This window comes from Hemiscyllium ocellatum, chromosome 7 (assembly GCF_020745735.1).
Source record: "Hemiscyllium ocellatum isolate sHemOce1 chromosome 7, sHemOce1.pat.X.cur, whole genome shotgun sequence".
Taxonomy (NCBI): domain Eukaryota; kingdom Metazoa; phylum Chordata; class Chondrichthyes; order Orectolobiformes; family Hemiscylliidae; genus Hemiscyllium; species Hemiscyllium ocellatum.
Genome location: NC_083407.1, coordinates 52,575,840 through 52,595,948, shown reverse-complemented (window position 1 = coordinate 52,595,948; position 20,109 = coordinate 52,575,840). Strand labels below are relative to the sequence as shown.

Sequence of the window (20,109 nt, the reverse complement as noted above, 5' to 3'; positions counted from 1 at the left end):
CAAATTTTCTTTGAAATTATTTCTCATAATTTACTTACATTACTGCGTTTTTCTCTCTACAGATTTTTGTTTATTCTCTTGGGGCCACTTGGTAAAGGTCCACAATATCATGAAATTGGCAGGTCGATTGCAACCCTGATGACTGATGAGGCAAGTGCTAATTCCCAAGTATTTAATTTAACATGATCTGCAATATCTGCGCTACACTTTGATTATTCATTAATTGCAAACTTGCTAATCTATTGTAATCTACATGGAGAATGCTACACTAGCAGGCAGTTTAAATTACACTTGAGGACTGGACAATAATAAATTGTTCAAGAGCTTCAGAGAACAGATGTTGAAGTTCTATTATGATACGCAGATCATCACATTTTGTGTGTATCACTGCTACCAAGAAAAAGAACTGTGTTACTTTGGTACTTGGTTCTGTTTTTTAAAAGTATTTTAATGGTATGACTGGTGAGAATGATTTATATAGATGCTGACACTGTAGCCATGTTTGGAATTGAACCAAGCAATTGATCTTCAGACATTTGTAGTGTAATTTGTCCTTTCTCAATCCATGCTTTCTTTCTTATTTAAAAAAACTGAATGCAATCATTTCATTTGACATCACCAGTTACTGTTTCAGGATTATGCATTATTATAGACCTATAAATAAATAAATTATTGGATCACTGATTGCAAGTATCTTTGAAGATTTATGCATGTTGAATGTTTAGATTTTATGGCAATAATGCCAAACCTGTGATAACTAATGGTTTTATTCTGTTAGATTGTTGACTTGTAAGGTGATTTGTGGTTTTCAGGGAATGGTAAGTAAATGCTGACTTAATGTTGACTCAGTCAATGTCCTTTCACTTCTGTGTCATTCATACAGGAGGGGCAATATTTCTGTTTGATGTTTCAGGCTTTCTGTTCTGCAGTCTGCACATTTTACATGTGCGCATGAGATTCTTTTGATGCTTCTTCCGATGCTGTTCGGGTTAGTACACCACCAGACGTCTTCTGTTGCTTCTTTGTCCCTTCACTTCCACCCTCGTTTCTCACACCCTTGCCTTAATCCTTAAATCTCTCTTCCCACATGCTTCTATTTCCATTCTCCATTCTCACCTTTAAAGTTCCCGGTATCAATTACCAGCATCAAGAACTTTTGTCACGTTTTCTCTCACTCCCACCCTTGCTCCTACCCTCGCTGATCTATGCATAGACTTTCTTGGCTTCTCTTTCTAAACTGAAAGTACTTGCAACAAAATTCACACAATGATGGCAAGTGACAGTATATATAATACTTGCAAATTATTTCCTCTAAATGTCCCTGTTATCATAAAAATGATTTATATATTTTATAATTTGCAAATGTAAGCTACACCATATATATGGGCGAATCAATAAAGAAATTCACACATGAACAAAAACTGTTTATTGTAGTCAATCCCAATTTTATCTGTCTCTACATTCATTTCATCCATAATTTCAAAAGTGATCATGTCTCTAAATGACATATATATGAGTTGTTGTCAACTAAATCTTGGGGTGATGTTGCTTCTTTGGGGCCTGTCATTCCCATGGCAAGCGCTTGAACAGAATAAGGCTCTTGTTTTTTAGAATCAATGATTTTGCTGGATTTATATTAGAAAATAAGAACAGGAATAGCTGGAGAAGAGTTAATGTTTCTCGTGCAGTGACCCTTCTTCTAAGTAAGGTTCTCTGGACCCAAGACACTAACTCCTATTGCCCTCCAGTGCTTTTCCAGTAATTTCTCTTATTTCCACTATCCACATTTCTTTTGGCTTGTTTATATTAGTAAATATTGGGCTGTTGCTTTTCCTTGAATATGGAAGATTTCACACTCCCTATTAGTATTGACCTGCATCTGCCACCTGTTTGCACACTCCACCAACTTATGGATGCTTCCCTTGCAGTTTATAATACTTACAAGTTTTACATTATCCACACATTTTTAAGTTGTGTACTGTATACTCAATTTTAGATGATTCATATTTATCAGGAAAGCAAGGTCCCAATACTGACGTCTGGGAAATTCCATTGCCATTCTTTCAACAGCAAGCAGTAAATCCAGTATCCATTCTTCTCTTTTTCCTGTCATTCAGCCAACTTTTGTACCTATGCTGCTACTGGGTCTTTAATGCTCTGAGCTGTAACTTTGCTCGAACTGAAATCATGGAAGTGCATGTACACCACATCAGCCACATTGCTCCAACAACCCTCTCTTTTACATCTTCAAAAGAATCCCAGCAAGTGAGTTAAATCTGGATTTTCCTTAAGAATTCAATGCTGGCTTTCCTTAACTACACTATATTTGTCCTTGTTGTCAACTTGGATTCAGGCTTGTTTCTGAAAGAGGAACTAAGACACCTTTCTTTGTGGATGGAGTTCATAAAATACATGTGGTCGAAAAGTATGGTGCTGGAAAATTCCTGATGAAGGGCTAATGCATGAAATATCAATTCTCCTGCTCCTTGGATTTTATCTGACCTGTTATGCTTTTCCAGCACCACATTTTTTGATTCTGTTCTCAAGAATGTGCAGTCCTCATTTTCTTCTGGACATAAAATACTTGGCCTTGCACCTCCTTCCTTAAACTAGTCTCATATATTATATTGCTATTTTAATAGAGTCCCCCCTTCTCCTTAAATACCACTTCTGAAGACATTAAACAATCCTTGAATAAAACTAATGAAAATTAAATCAAATTTTCTTTTTCATATTTACTTACCGTGCAATCAACACTCAGTTGCAGCAAATGTACCACTTACAGGATACACTGCAGAAATTAATCAAGGTTCCTTTCGACGGCACCTTCCAGATCCACAACGATTCCAATCTAGAAGGACAAAGGCAGAAGCTGCGTGGAACTACTACCTGCAAGTTCCTGCTCAAACCACTCACCATCCTGAGTTGCAAATACATTGTCATTCCTTCAGTGTCTTTGGATCACACTTCTGGAACTCCCTTCATAACAACATTGTTGGTATGCCTACAACATGTGGACTGCAGCAGGGGTTCAAACAGCCCTTCATTAGGGCGATTAGGGATTGGCAATAAATGTTGGCCCGAACAGCAAAATCCACATTCTTTAAATAAATTAAAATACACCCACTTTATAAACAACTAAGTAACAATTTTTTTCATATTTGATATAATTCAATTTATTTTCTACATTCCCTTTTCTTTCATTAAAGAGAAAAGAAAACCTTAATGCATTAAATCACAAAGCAACCCAAACAAAAAGGAATTTTTCACATTTTTGTAATGTGTCATACCACTGGGGTCTTTATTGAAGGATCTCCAACAATTTATTGAGTTAAGTACCTCTTTTGATGAAATAATGTGACAACTGGCGCCTTATGTCAACAGACATTATTTTGGAAATCTCTTTTCTTTCTAACATTAGCTTTAAGCTAGCAAGGTCAATTTTTAACCTTTTCACAGGGACACCCTTTATCAAATATATGTGATTCCAAAAAGAAGTTATTCACAAGCCATTATAGGGGAAAATTTGTCTCAGATTGCCCTGCATCCAGGATTTCCTTTTGGATATTGGATAAATATGTTACGGTTTTCTAATATGACATATAACTCGGTCAAAATGATTTGTACAATGAATTCATGTTTAACAAATTTGCTAGAGTTCTTTGAAGATTTAACACGTACAGTTGATAAGGGAAGCTGGTAGATATGGTGTATTTGTATTTCTAAAAGACTACCTGCTATCTTCAATGATCTGTGCTCATACATAACCAGTACTCTCTGCATCTGCACCCTCTTTAGAGTTGTACCTCTTTTTTATATTGTCTGCCCACATTTTCTACATTACTACACAATGCATAATTACACACTTCTCTACATTAAACTTTATCTGCCATCTATCCAGTCACTCGACAACTTGCCAGTGTCCTTTTGAAATTTTATGCTGTCCTCATAGTTTACACTGCTTCCCAATTTCATATGAAATACAAATTTTGAAATCATCACCTGTTCACCAAAATCTAAATTATTAATATGTATTAGGAAAGGCAAGGGTCTAAATACTAACCCTAGGGATCTCCTACAAACTACAAACCTTCCTCTGGCTCGCAAAGTATCCATTGACCATTTACTTTCTGTTTACTATAATGCTGCGAATTTTGCATCCAGATCGCCACTGTCCCTTTCATTCTATGGGCTATAATTTTTCTTGCAAGTCTTGTGTGGCATTGTATTGAATGCTGCCACATTAACAGTATTACCCTTGTTGAACTTCTCTGTTTTCTCTTAAAAAAACTCCAGAAAGTTAGTTAAACATTCATTTCCCCTTTAGAAATCAATGCTGGCTTTCCCAAATCAGCACATTTTTTCCAAGTAACAGCTAATTCTATCCTAAGTAATTGTTTCTCGAAGCTTTCTGAGGTTAAACTGACTGGTCTGTAATTACCCGGCTTATTCTTGCATCCTTTTTTGAGCAAGGGCATGATGTTTGCAATTCTCTACTTGTCTTGTACCTATCCTGAGTCTCGGGATGATCATGGCCAGTGCCCCTGTAATATCCACTCATTTTCTTCAGTATCCTTGTATGCATCTTGTCTAGTCTCGTTGCCTTTTGAACATTAAGTATGAACAGTCTATCCAAGAATTCTTCCTCATCAATTTTGAATCCAACTAATGAGAAAATGTCCTTCTCTCCCCTATGACCTGCCTTTGGCCTGTCCTATGCCCCTGGTAAAGATAAATGCAAAGTCTTCATTTAATTGCTCAACCATACTGCTGCTTCCATGTGTAAATTCTCTCTTGAGTCCCTAGTTGAACTTGATCCTTTTACCACTCTTTCATCATTTATGTATCAACAGAAGATTTCACTTTGTGCTACTTGCCAGTCTCCTCACATAATTGTTCTTTGTTTTTTGAATACAGTTTTTCACTTTCTCTCTGAACGCTGGTTCTCAGTGGCATTTTGTGACGGACGCACCTGTCATAAGCACGCCTTTTCATCTTCATCTTGATTTCTACCTTCTTTGTCATCCAGGGACCATTTGATGTGTTTACTCAAGATTCCCTTTTGAGGGAATATACCTTGACTATATGTGAAACACTTTTTCTTTGAAGGTAATCCATTGCTTAGAGTATTTTCCTGCCAGAAGGGAAAGTGATGACCTGTGCCATTGCAAGTTCTATTCTCATTTCCCTTAGTATCTTTGAATGTAGAGACAAAAATAGAAATTGCTGGAAAAGCTCAGCAGGTCCAGCAGCATCTGTGGAGAGAAATCAGAGTTAATGTTTCATTTCATAAGAACATCAGAAGGAGGAGTAAGCCATCCGGCCCTTCGGGCCTGCTCTGCCATTCATCAAGATCATTTTCATGGACTCAGATCCACTTACCTGTGCTCTCACCATATCCCTTAAATCCTTTACTGTTCAAAAAAAAATCTACCTTAGCTTTAAAAATGTTCACTGAAGTAGTGCCAACTACTTCACTGGGCACAGAATTCCATAGATTAACAACTCTCTGGGTGAAGAAGTTCCTTCTCAATTCAGTCCTAAATCTGCTCTCTCCGATCTTGAGGCTATGCCCTCTTGTCTGAGCTTCATCTGCCAGTGGAAACATCCTCTCTAGAACATAGAACATAGAACATTACAATGCAGTACAGGCCCTTTGGCCTTCGATGTTGGGCTGACTTGTGGAACCAAACTGAAGCCCATCTATTCTACACTATTCTATTTTCATCCATATGTTTATCCAATGGACCATTTAAATGCCTTTAAAGTTGGTGAGTCTATTACTGTTACAGGCAAGGCATTCCACATCCCTACTACTGAGTAAAGAAACTACTTCTGACATCTGTCCTATACCTATCACCCTTCATTTTAATGCTATGTCCCTCATTTGAGGGGAAAAAAGACTCTCATTGTCCACCCTATCTAACCCTCTGATTATTTCATATGTCTCAATTAAGTCACCTCTCAACCTTCTTCTCTCTAATGAAAACAGCTTCAAGTCCCTCAGCCATTCCTCAAAAGACCTTCCCTCCATAGCAAGCAACATCCTCGTAAATCGCCTTTGAACCCTTCCTATAATATGGTGACCAGAACTGTACGGAATACTCCAAGTGCAGCCACACCAGAGTTTTGTACAGCTGCAAAATGGCATAATGTTGCAGCATGCTGCTATGTAGAGGGACCTGGGTGTCCTTGTGCATGAATCAAGGTTCATGGTTCCGACACTCAATCCGTCTACCAATAAAAGCTGCTACTCCGTATGCCTTTTTAATAACCCTATCAATGTGGGTGGCAACTTTCAGGGCTATATGTACATGGACACCAAGATCTCTCTGCTCATCTACACTACCAAGAATCTTACCAGTAGCCCAGTACTCTTTATTCCTGTTGCTCCTTCCAAAGTTAATCATCTCACACTTTTTCACAATAAACTCCATTTGCCTCCTCTCAGCCCAACTCTGCAGCTTATCTATGTCCCTCTGTAACCTGCAACATCCTTCAGCACTATCCACAATTCCACCTACCTTAGTGTCATCCGAAAATTTACTAATCCGTCCTTCTACACCCTCATCCAGGTCATTTATAAAAATGACAAACAGCAGTTGCCCTAAGAGATCCTTGCGGTACACCACTAGTAACTGAACTCCAGAATAAACATTTTCTATCAACCACCAATCTGTCTTCTTACAGCTGGCCAATTTCTGATCCAAACCGCTAAATCACCCTCAATCCCCTTGCCTCTGTATTTTGTGCATTAGCCTACCTTAGGGAAACTTATCAAATGCCTTACTGAAACTCATATATACCACATTAGCCACTTTAGCTTCATCCACCTGTTGATCACTTTCTACTTCTATCTTATCTATTCCCTTCATAATTTTGTATGTTTCTATAAGATCCTCCATCATCTTTCTGAATTCCAAAGAATATAATCCCAGCCTACCAATTCTCTCCTCATAAGCCAACCTCATCAACTCCGGAATCAACCTAGTGAACCTCCTCTGCACCCCCTCCAGTGCCAGTACAACTTTTCTCAAGTAAGGAAACCAAAACTGCACACAGTAATTCAGGTGTGGCCTCACCAGCACCTTGCACAGCTGCAACGTAATACCTCTGCTTTTAAACTCCACCCCTTTAGCAATAAAGGACAAAATTCCATTTACCTTCTTAATTACCTCTTATACTGGCAAACCACCACTCCTGTGATTCACGCACTAGGACACCCAGGTCCCTCTACATAACAGCATGCTCCAACATTATACCATTCAAATAATAAGCATTTTTACTATTGCTCCTACCAAAATGTATGACTTCACATTTGTTAACATTGTATTCCATCTGCCTACCCTTTGCCCACTCACTCAATGTATCTATCTTCCTCTGCAAAGTTTCACAGTCCTCTGCAACTTGGCTCTGCCACTCATCTATCATCTACAAAACTTTGACACCCTATACATGACCAAATCATTTATGTAAATTGTGATTAATTGTGGTTCCAACACCAATCCCTGAGGCACACTACTAGTTACTGATTGCCAATCAGAATAGCATTCATTTATCCCCACAGTTTGCTTCCTGTTAGTCAAGCAATCTTTTATCCCTGCTAATACTTTACTCATAACGCCATGCATCCTTATCTTATGCAGCAGCCTTGTGCACAGCACATAGACGAGGGCCTGTTGGAAATCTCGGTACATTACATCCACTGGGTCCCTGTTGTTCGCCTTGCTGTAATGTCTTCATAGAATTCCAAAAGGTTTGTTAAGCATGACCTGCCCTTCATGAACCCATGCTATGTCTGCTCAACGGGACAATTTCTATTGAGATGCCCTGCTATTTCTTCCCTGATAATAGACTCAAGCAGAGTCTAGATTAGAGTAGTGCTGGAAAAGCACAGCAGTTCAGGCAGCATCCGAGGAGCAGTAAAATCGACGTTTCGGGCAAAAGCCCTTCATCAGGACTACAGGCAGAGAGCCTGAAGGGTGGAGAGATAAGTGAGAGGAGGGTAGGGGTGTGGAGAAAGTAGCATAGAGTACAATAGGTGAGTGGGGGAGGGGAAGAAGGTGATAGGTCAGGGGGGAGGATAGAATGGATAGGTGGAAAAGAAGATAGGCAGGCAGGACAAGTCATGGGGACAGTGTTGAGCTGGAAGTTTGGAACTGCAGTGAGGTGAGGGAAGGGGAAATGAAGAAACTGTTAAAGTCCACATTGATGCCCTGGGATTGAAGTCTTCCAAGGCGGAAGATGAGGCGTTCTTCCTCCAGGCGCCTGGTAGTGAGGGAGCGGTGGTGAAGGAGGCCCAGGACTCCATGTCCGTGGAAGAGTGGGAGGGGGAGTTGAAATGTTGGGCCACAGGGCGGTGTGGTTGATTGGTGCGGGTGTTGTCTAAAGCGCTCTGCTAGGAGGCGTCTAGTCTCCCCAATGTAGAGGAGACCGCATCGGGAGCAACGGATACAATAAATGATATTGGTGGATGTGCAGGTAAAACTTTGATGGATGTGGAAGACTCCTTTAGGGCCTTAAATGAAGGTGTGGGCACAGGTTTTGCAATTCCTGCGATGGCAGGGGAAGGTCCCAGGAAGGGAGTGTGGGTTGTAGGGGGGCATGGACCTGACCAGGTAGTCACAGAGGGAATGGTCTTTGCGGAAGGCAGAAAGGGGTAGGGAGGGAAATATATCCCTGGTGGTGGGGTCTGTTTGGAGGTGGCGGAAATGTCAGTGGGTGATTTGGTTTATGCGAAGGTTGGTAGGGTGGAAGGTGAGCTGCAGGGGCGTTCTGTCCTTATTACAGTTGGAAGAGTGAGGTTTGAGGGTGGAGGTGTGGGATGTGGACGAGATGCATTGGAGGGCATGCTTAACCACGTGGGAAGGGAAATTGCGGTCTCTAAAGAAGGAGGCCATCTGGTGTGTTCTGTGGTGGAACTGGTCCTCCTGGGAGCAGATACAGTGGAGGCAGAGGAATTGGGAATACGGGATGGCATTTTTGCAGGAGGTAGGGTGGGAAGAGGTGTAATCCAGGTAGCTGTGGGAATCGGTGGATTTGTAAAAAATGTCGTGTCAAGTTGGTCGTCATTTATGGAGATGGAGAGGTCCATCTTCCCTACTACAGAGGTTAAGTTAATTAGTGTATAATTGCCCACTTTTTGTCTACCTCCCTTTTTAAACAGTGGTGTAACATGTGCTGTTTTCGAATCTGCTGGAATTGCCACAGAATCCAGCAAATTTTGGAAAAAATTGCAAGTGCACTTGCTATTTCTCCCGTCATCTCTTTTAGTACCTCGGGATGCATTCCACCAGGGCCAGGAGACTTATCTATCCTTAGCTCCATAAACTTGCCCAACACTACCTCTTCTGTAATAATGCTTATTTCCAGGGCCTCACCTACCATCGTCTCTGTCAATTACTGGCATGTTATTAGTGTCCTCCACTGTGAAGACTGATACAAAATACCTGTTCAATGCCTTGGTGATTTCATCATATCTCTTAACTAAATGCCCCTTCTCATCCGCTAAAGGACCACCGTTTACTTTAGCCACTCTTTTTCATTTTGTATACTTATAGAAACTTTCGGTATCTGCCTTAATATTATGTGCTGGGTTTTTTTTCTCATGTTCTATCTTACTTTTCTTCATAGCTCTTTCTGTGGCTTTTTATTGACCTTTAAATTTTTCCAAATCTTCTAGTTTCATGCTGTCCTTGGCCACTTTGTATGCCTTCTCTTTCAATTTGATAGACTCCCTTATTTCCTTAGACACACGTGACAGATTACCCCTTTTCACTGGAATATACTTTTGCTGTGCACTTCGAAAAATTGCTTTGAAAGTCCCCCACTGCTCATCAACTGTCCCACCGTAAAATCTTTGTTTCCAGTCTGCTTTAGCCAGGTCCTCCCTCACTCTTTTGTAGTCTCCCTTGTTTAAGCGCAGGACCTTGGAATTGGATTTTATCTTCACATTCTCCATCTGGATTCTAAATTCAACCCAACATGATCACTTCTTCCAAAGGTGATCCATCCTCAGACCCAAAATGTTAACTCTGATTTCCCTTCACAGATGAGCTTTTTCAGCAATTTCTATTTTGTCTCTGACTTACAGCATTTGCAATGCTTTCGGTTTTTGACTTTGAATGGTATCTCATTGGGTCCGGGGCCTTGTCTATTTTATGTACTGGTAGCCAATCCAACACCACCTCCTTATTAATTATAATCTGTCCCTGTGACTTAAATTCCTCCTCTTTCCCCATTGCCTGGGTAACATTTCCATCATTAATAAAGTTGAATGCAAAGTATTTTGTCTAATTCTTCAACCACGCCCTCTTATAAGCAGCACTTTCTTGTTTAGCATAATTTCTACCTCTTCTCATCTAGGGAGATCTAGATGTGTTTGCCATAACTTTCTCATTTGCAGGAATAGATCTTTAATGTATCCAGACAATCTTTACCCTGTCCTGTTCTGATTTGCTCTCCACTTTGTGCTCTACCTTGTTACACAAGCAGAGAACTAAACAGATACTGGAAATTTGAAGAGAATGTAGATGGGAAAGAGTTAAGGGGACATCATGCTTCCGTGATTATTGCAGAATTTTGCTAAGGTATGATATGGGCTATTTCAAGTTTGGTAGCAATGTTGGGGGCATCTTGCTCCATCTTTTATGCTTTTCACGAGTGCCATGGTGAGTATCTTACCAGATAGTGGCAAATTGTCAATTAAGGGGATTATTACTTTTTAAGCACCTTGTTGATGGCTCAACATGCCTCATTAAAATTCAGATTTCTGTCTTGCCAAGCTCAACTAAATGTCAAGGAAACAACCTGGAAGCTACTGTAGGACCTGGCAAGTTCAGCTTGATGTTTTCTCTAAAGGCCTCTGTGTTGGATATTGAGTACCAACATTTCAGTGCATGTTCCATGGACATAAACCACACATACCTCATGCCCATGGACTTTGGCATTGGACATACAGGCTGTTCTTCTATAACGCAACAGTTGTGTTCCTCTGTGAACTCATGCTAATGAAAATTCCAGTATGGAAAACTGCTATAGAAAATCACACAATAGGAAATCGCTAATAGAAAATCACTATACCTGTTGAGTGGAAAGTTTGCATTCTACAAACAATGTCCACAAAACGTCAATCACATAATAGCCAATTAGCGCTGACGAAACAAGTGATTTGGCAGAATGACTTGTATACCAGCTTGTAAGAAGCTTCGTAGCACATCTCCGATCCACTCAAAGATGCTTCTGTACTTCACCTCGGACTGTTGTGGTAATAATCATTGTAATTCTGCGGTAAGAGCACGCTTATGGACAGGACCAGGATGCATCTCCAAGCTCTTTGCTTGCTATCAAAGCAGTCCTTCACTCTGAGCCCATCCGAATGTCCACAGCATTGCTGACTTGAACTCCTTGCCTTGCGTTGCCTTGTATTTTTGTGCCTTTTCCTGTCCACCAGAGATACTGCGCACATATTACTTTTGTCTTGTCTGGTCATTTCTAGCTGAGACTGGAGGCATGTCATGGTTGTCAGCAATCCTCAGTCAGGTCAAGAGGAACAGCCTTCTTTCAGGAGTTCCTGGCACAGTAAATCAAGGACAGGTCCTGATACCAATTCAGGAGAGTGGAAATGTCATGTCTGCCACTCAAGATGGTCAGAGGCAAGATGCTTTCCATTTGAGGGAGAGCCCACCACCTGTCTTGTGTCTTTCTGGACTAATGGTAGCTCCTTTTCTCTTGTAATTAAAGAAAGTTAGGTACAAAAGGATATGAGAGTGAGTGGCACAGCTGCTAATCTGGTTGCAGGTGAGTAGGTGTCGCAAGTGAGTGATTGGGCAGCCCAGAGGACACACAGAGTTGGTAGTGTCAGGGATTAGGGTGGGTGACGAGTGAGGGCAGATGTTATTGGCAATAGTGAGAGCAGTAGAACAGAAACCTCGGTGGGAGATAGATAAAGAAGCACAGAGAAAGTGAGTGTGAGATATCGGAAAAATGATAATGACACTTATGCTGGCAGAGTGGACAAGGTCAATGAACTTCTTCTTGCGGTGTTATGTATTTCTCCAAAAGAATGAAAGTGCTTTACCTTGCATGGCAACTTTGGACCAGGCTGGTATGGCCTGATGTTGTGGCTACCACTATTGCTCATAAGGAAGCAGAAGACCTGTCTTTGCACCAGGTCAGCCAGCAGGACATCCAGGCTTGGCAGAGCTGGGCACTGACTTCCCTCTGCCATGTCTGAGGCATATGACAAGGACTGTGCAAGGCAGGTCCAGACTGATTGTGCTTATCTGGATGCACAGTGGCCTTTTGAAGATGCATGCACAAGAGAAGTTGGTGAATTCTTGGATATGAGCTGTGTGGCGAGTTGTTCAGAGGACAGTATGTATTAATGTTGATTCAGCTCTGAGGGATGCCATAGGGGCAATGAGATAGTTAATGCGGTGAGTTTGGTAAGATATGGTGAGGCAGTAATGAAGCCTTGCGGCAGAAACCCCTCTAAAAAGCTTGATACAACTCAGATATAGCCAACAGATCGTAAGATTCAGCTGTATGTGTGTCTATATGTACGATCTCCGATAATGTAGAGTAATTGTAGTGTAAAAAATGAGGTCTGCAGATGCTGGAGATCACAGCTGCAAATGTGTTGCTGGTCAAAGCACAGCAGGCCAGGCAGCATCTCAGGAATAGAGAATTCGACGTTTCGAGCATAAGCCCTTCATCAGGAATAATTGTAGTGTAAAGCTGCTTTGTAGAACTAATGTGGCAGCTGTTCCATTTTGAAGTGTTCTTTACTATAACATAGTCATAAATCTGAGACAAGATGAAAGTAGTTTTTTTAGATTTATCAAGCAACTTTAGGGTGTGATAAACAATTTATTTTTCTTGCCATGGCATTGCCATCCACGATACCTCCACTATCAATTGGACCAATCTCAAAAATGATTCAAGAGCAAGTTAAAGGCTTCGAATTTTGGGATGAAGAACTGTCCTCCTGACTCCCAAAGCCTGTCTGCCATCTACTGGATGAGTGCAGCTCCAGCAAAACGCAAGAGACTCCAAATGATCCAGGACGATACAGCCAATTTGATTGGCACCCCATCCACCATGATCACTATTCACTTTCTCCACCACTGACACTCAATCACACCAGTGCATAAAAGTTCTTCAACTCTGTCAGACGTCCACAGGAATGCATTGACTGCTTCAGGAATAACTACGTTTGACTGCAAGGTAGTATGTGCAATGAATGCTGTTACACATTGAGATGATTATTTAACTAATAGCACACTAGCAGGAGGAAAATACAATCATCCTGGTAAATGTCCTCTGCACCCTTTCCAATGCTTCCACATTCTTCCTGTAATGTGGCAAACAGAACTGTACACAATACTCCAAGACCAACTGCACCAGAGTTTTGTGTAGCTGCAACATGACCTCATGGCTCCGAAATTCAATCCCTCTACCAATCAAAGCTATTACACTGTATGCCTTCTTCACAACCCTATCAATGTGGGTGGTAACTTTCAGGGATTTATGTACACGAACACCGAGATCTCTCTGTTCATCTACACTACCAAGAATCTTATCATTAGCCTAGTACTCTGCATTCCTATTGCTCCTTCCAAAGTGAATCACCTCACACTTTTCCACATTAAATTCCATTTGCCACCTCTCAGCCCAGCTCTGTAGCTTATTTCTGAACCTCCATAATGTCCAACATCCTTCAGCACTGTTCACAACTCTATCACCCTTAGTATCATCCACAAATTTACTAACCCATCCTTCTACACCCTCATCCAGGTCATTTATAAAAATGACAAACAACAATGGCCCCCAAAATAGACCCTTGCAATACACCATTAGGAACTGAACTCCAGGTTGAACATTTCCCATCAACCACCACCCTCAATCCCATGCCATTATATTTTCAGCAATAGCTTACCGTGGGGAACCTTATCAAACGCTTTACTGAAATCCATATACATGCATCAGATGCTTTACCTTCATCCACCTGTTTGGTCACCTTTTCAAAGAACTCAACAAGGTTTGTGAGGCACAACCTATCTTTCACAAAATTGTGTTGATTATTCATAATCAAATTATTCCTTTCTAGATAATTGTAATACTATCTCTTATAATCCTTTCCATCACTTTACCCAAAACCGAAGTAAAGCTCACTGGTCTATAATTAGCAGGGTTGTCTCTACTCCCCTTCTTGAACAAGGGGACAACATTTGCTATCCTCTAGTCGCCTCAGGCAACTGACTGTGTGGAGTTTGCACGTTCTCCCCGTGTCTGCGTGGGTTTCCTCCAGGTGCTCCGGTTTCCTCCCACAGTCCAAAGATGTGCAGGTCAGGTGAATTGGCCATGCTAAATTGCCCGTAGTATTAGGTAAGGGGTAAATGTTTGGATGGGTTGCGCTTCGGCGGGTCGGTGTGGACTTGTTGGGCCGAAGGGCCTGTTTCCACACTGTAAGTAATCTAATCTAATCTTCTGGCACCAATCCTGTAGACTATGATGACAAAAAGATCAAAGCCAACGTTTCTACCATCTCCTCCCTAGATTCCCAGAGAATCCTAGGATAAATCCCACCCAGTCCTGGGGACTTATCTATTTTCACACTTTCCAAAACTGCTAACACCTCCTCCTTTTGAACCTCAATCCAGTCTAGTCTAACAGCATGTATCTCAGTATTCTCCTCAACAACATTGTCGTTTCCCAGTGTGAATACTGATGAAAAATGTTGTGGTTCTGTTTGCCGAGCTGGGAATTTGTTTTGCAGACGTTTCGTCCCCCTGTCTAGGTGACATCCTCAGTGCTTGGGAGCCTCCTGTGAAGTGCTTCTGTGATGTTTCCTCCGGCATTTATAGTGGTTTGTCTCTGCTGCTTCCGGTTGTCAGTTCCAGCTGTCCGCTGCAGTGGCAGGTATATTGGGTCCAGGTCGATGTGTTTGTTGATAGAATCTGTGGATGAGTGCCATGCCTCTAGGAATTTCCTGGCTGTTCTCTGTTTGGCCTGTCCTATAATAGTAGTGTTGTCCCAGTCGAATTCATGTTGCTTGTCATCTGCATGTGTGGCTACTAAGGATAGCTGGTCGTGTTGTTTCGTGGCTAGCTGTGTTCATGGATACGGATCGTTAGCTGTCATCCTGTTTGTCCTATGTAGTGTTTTGTGCAGTCCTTGCATGGGATTTTGTATATTACGTTGGTTTTGCTCATGCTGGGTATCGGGTCCTTTGTCCTGGTGAGTTGTTGTCTGAGAGTGGCTGTTGGTTTGTGTGCTGTTATGAGTCCTAGTGGTCATAGTAGTCTGGCTGTCAGTTCAGAAATGTTCTTGATGTATGATAACGTGGCTAGTCCTTTGGTTTGTGGCATGTCCTCATTCCGTTGTCTTTCCCTTAGGCATCTGTTGATGAAATTGCGCGGGTATCTGTTTTTGGCGAATATGGTAAACTCCAAGCACAGCTTCTTATTGTCCTTGACTGGTCCTAATCTTACTCTAGTCATTCGTTTATTCCTGGCATACCTATAGAAAGCTTTAAGTTTTCCCTGATTCTACCTGTCAAGACTTCTCATGTCCCCTTCTGGCTCTTCTTTGTGCTCTCTTTAGGTCCTTTCTGGCTAACTTGTAACCCTCTCAAAAGCCCTAACTGAGCCTTCATAAGCCTCCTTCTTCCTCTTGACAAGGGATTTGATTTCTTTAGTAAATGACAGCTCCCTTGCTCCACCATTTCCTCCCTGCTTGATAGGTACATATTTATCAAGGACATGCAGTAGCTGTTCCTTGAACAAGTGCACATTTCAATTGTGCCCATCCCCTGCAGCTTCCTCCCCTGACCTATACTTCCTAAATCTTGCCTAATCACATTTTAATTGCCTTTCACCCAGCTATAGCTCTTGCCCTGTGGTATATACCTATCCCTTTCTATTGGTTTGATATTGCCCAGTATACAAACCCCAACTAATTTAAAATTCCAGTGAATGTATCATGTTTCTTCGCTGTCTAGAAATATTTTCATCAAGTGACAGTCAGTTTTATTAGAATTATTAAGGTACTTAAGGGATATTTAATAGACCTTCTGTTGATTATTGAGATAATTTTCCTGATGAATTGAGTGACAAGAGAAGCTTTAGTCATTGCTCAACAGAACATTTGAAGACACACCTGGATTGCCCCAGGTGAGTGCTAGTTGTCTGCCTTTCTAAAAGTGTTACTGTAATTACTTATGAAGTAGAACTAGCCCTTTTTGTTTTACTAGTATTAAATGTTTTTGCATTAATACCTTAGTTCTAAGTATGAACACAATCAAAGCCAGCAACTTTTTTTTAAAAACGAAGATATCTGAAATTCCAATTGTTTGCTGAAAGAATAAAATCACAAAATTCACAAAATCACAGGCAGCCAAATAACTTGCAGATAAGTCTGTGGATCTGTGGAAAGATCAACAAGAGAGAAACAGTCCCTAGAAGATGAAATAACTGTGGAGAAGCTGGTATCCTGTTACCAAGTTATTTATGTGTGCGCAGTATACTGACTGGGATCAGCCAGCTCAGAGTCAGTCCCAGAAGTGAGGAGATTCTGAATCCTCTGTTTATTTTTTTTAACATAAATCCATATTTTAATGAATTTCCAAAAGTAGCATTCTTTTCACATTCAATACACAGCAAATTTAACAAACATATCTCAGGCTTAAATTGAATCATTATAAAGTAAAAAGTTGATTCAGTTCACTTTAAATGCACCAAAATATATTTTACAATAAAGTAGCAAGACAGTGGTAGTATATACAACGTCTTAACCTCCCAAGTCTGATTCTTAATCCAAGAGGAAATATCTCCTACTTAATGGAAGTAATTTAGGTCCTAATTGAAGTGATTGTGTAGTCTCATGTTAATAAAATTCACATGGGATATGGAAACAGACTTACAACTTATAATTATCAGTTTAAACCAAACAAAACAAATAAATAATAGAATCCTCTTTTATATCAACCAGCCAGGGTTCCCTGATTGACCAAGGTTAACAACCCCAATCAAGGATATAACAATCAACAAGATCCACCTGGTTCCAATCATGACAGAAGTAAACGCTTTTGTTTCAAACCTGGTAGAGGACAGGGTAAGCAAGAAGCTAGTCACAAGGAGCAGTTACAAACTCTATTGGGAAGTAAGGATCTGAAGGAGCAATTCTGATGAAAGTTAAATCAAAAAGAATTATGGATGCTGGAGATCTGAAACAAAGCAGAAATTGCTGAGGAAAATTCAGCAGGCCTGGCAGCATCTACGAGAAGAAAGCAGCGAGTTAATATTTCGAGTACAGTGACTCTTCAGTCCTGGTTAGAGGTTTAGCTAAAGAGCAAACCGGAATGGAATCTCTGTGAATAAAGCTAAGAATCCCTTCTGGGTAAAGGGAGAACTTTAAAGTAACAGCATAGAAAAATCTGAGAAATCTATAAGTTTAAAAGGAGTACTCACAACGAGCATTGCTGCCACAGTGAATGGACATCATGAGGTATGGCTACTGTAGGGAAATCATGTTCCATAGAAGTAATTTAAACTGAGCTCATGATATAAGTAACACCATGACACCAGAATCGAGTGACAAAGGGGCAATTTAGAAATCTAAATGGGCAGAATATAACAAAAGAACATAGTAAGAAGAATATTCAGCTCATGTTAAAAGCAGGAGATCCATAATTTAAACTGTACTTACATCTGGAAGAATTTATTAAGGCTATCAGGCATTATTTGAGAAAGTCATGGAAATAGATGGGCATTGCTTATTGAACTATGGAAGACAGGAAATCAGCTGTAATCTCCATTTTATCAGCAGAGGACTGAAATTCTCTATTTTGACTGCAAAAACATGGGAAAAGCCCAAGTAAACAGTACTGAAATATAGCGTTGCTTTACGACAGAATTTGATGCTTTAAGACAAGGAAAGTAAATAGCATTGCTATACTGCAAAAGTAAAAGAAGTTATTTGGCAAAGTGATGAAAGCAGTATTAATATACTGTAGTATTAAATGCCTTCAAAGCCATGAATGAAAGTGAAATTGGGATACTACAGAAGTAGACAGTTTTAAAGTAAAAAAATAAATAATCACATTAGGAAGAAATGGCAAAAGTAATGCTGCATGGCAGATTTAACTTTAGAAACAAGCTAATAAAATCACAAGGTTGGACATTTGTAGAGAAAACAATTTAAGGTACAGAATTGCTTCCACGTTACCCACTATAACACAGGCTGAACAAGTAAGTGCACTATTGTATTCAATCAGACCTACAGCTGATAATTTACAGCTGATAATTTACAGCTGTTTAAGGTATAAAAAAAGCACAGACACATTTGATGAAATTCTACAAGCTTTAAGAAAAAATAAAATAATTGAAAGGGCAAAATTTAACAGAAGAGGGAAACTATACACAAGTTCCTTAATGATCTCTACAGATTAATGAAAAACTATGACAATGGACCTTTGACATCAGAATTTTCTAGATTTATTTTTAGAATTATCAACGGAATTATTGATGAGTCTTTGTTGGATTAATTACAGTCCTAAGAAGGTTTGACTATGAGAAAGCTGTTCAGATTGTGCTAGAAATAGAAGGCAGGAAAAATCACAGCAAAATTATGAGAGGAGAAGGACAACCTTATTACAGGAAAACAACGTATCTTGTTCAATTTGTAAGGAAAAATTCTTAACTGTGACAAACCTACACAAAGAGTAGGCCAGACAGCAGATACTAAGAATCAGCGTCAGCATTGTGGACGCAGAAGGGTCACAGGCACACACAGTGCCCAGCTCTTTAAAAAGAATGCTTCATCTTTAAAACTATAGTCGTATCTGGTAAACCTGTTGAAGTTACGCATTGTTACAGAGCATCAAAAATGTCAAATATCTACTCCAAAGATGTTAATTGGTAATGCCATCAGCCTCAGAAAAGATATCCAATGTGTTCCTGTGGGAATTTGATGATTTGAGCAATTAATGTTTGACAGTGCCTGTTTATGCCAATGGATATCTAATTAATTCTAAACTTGTTACTGGAGCAAGCATCATTGTCATGTCACATTATTTGCCATGGGTGATGAAACAAAGTTAACAACCTATAGAAGTTAATCTGCATGGTCCAGTTGGAATAGTTGTCAAAAGTATGCTACAATCAACCTGGCAACACAAAGGGTGTCAGGAAGTAGAGAATATGTGTGTTGTTTAAAATCTAGAAACCTTAGTCTTGAGCATGCATCCCAACAAGAATTGAGTGAGATTATTTGTGGCGATGTAAGAAAACTATTTCATTTTATCAATAGAATCAAAATCTGCACGTACACATAATTGACAGAAATATTGCCATTCTTATCAACACTGAAGGGAATTGAGACAATAAAAATCAGCAAAGTTTGCAAAATGACGCAGACAAGGTGAACAAGAATGAGCTGTATAACCCACTTTGAGTTCATTCATCAATTTTTAACTGAAGCTGTTCAAGTATCAATGCAGCCTAACAAACAATTCTAATAATGGAAAAAAAATGTTAAATGATGAGGAGTACTTTAATGCTTCTTCTCCAAAGAAAGCATTATCAAAGGTAAGTCAGCAACAATTGTCCAGTAGCATGACAGAGGATACTAGAGGATATGAACATGTTGGGTTCAGCAGCATGAGAGGATCTTCAAACTAATCTACAATTGAACTAAAGAGTTTACATTCTTCAAATTGGATGTACAAGCAGACTTAAAATCGAGACTTTCAGCTCCGATTGAAGGTGGGAATGCATATGACTCAATGGGAGCCAACACTGCGGTGGGATAATCATTGTCTTCAGAATCAAGACACGATCAAGAAGTGGTTGCCTGCTGCAGAAATTCAGGTTCCTGCAAAAATATTTGCAGAGAGTAACCATCTTCCTTGAAGGAAATTCCTAAGATTAAACAATCCTCAGATGATATTATGGGGCTACCTGATTCAGAGATGAGTTCCTCTGAAAAAGAAAGTCAGGAGATTGAGCATCGCCCAGATTAAGTAATGCACCAACTAATGAGTTTAGCAGGTATGATTTACTTAGCAAAGGATGTGCAAGCAATAAAAGGTCCTTCAGTGTGGAGGGA

The 20,109-nt window shown here is 40.2% G+C and overlaps 1 protein-coding gene across 1 annotated transcript in view; it reads left to right on the top strand.

Moving 5' to 3' along the window:
• Window positions 1–20,109, top strand: part of LOC132817351 (sodium-driven chloride bicarbonate exchanger-like) — a 252,399-nt gene that overhangs the window by 159,016 nt on the left and 73,274 nt on the right. The window contains exon 10 of the mRNA XM_060827759.1: window positions 63–150. Coding sequence (XP_060683742.1) covers window positions 63–150 — 88 coding nt within the window. The remainder of the gene's footprint in view (window positions 1–62; window positions 151–20,109) is intronic.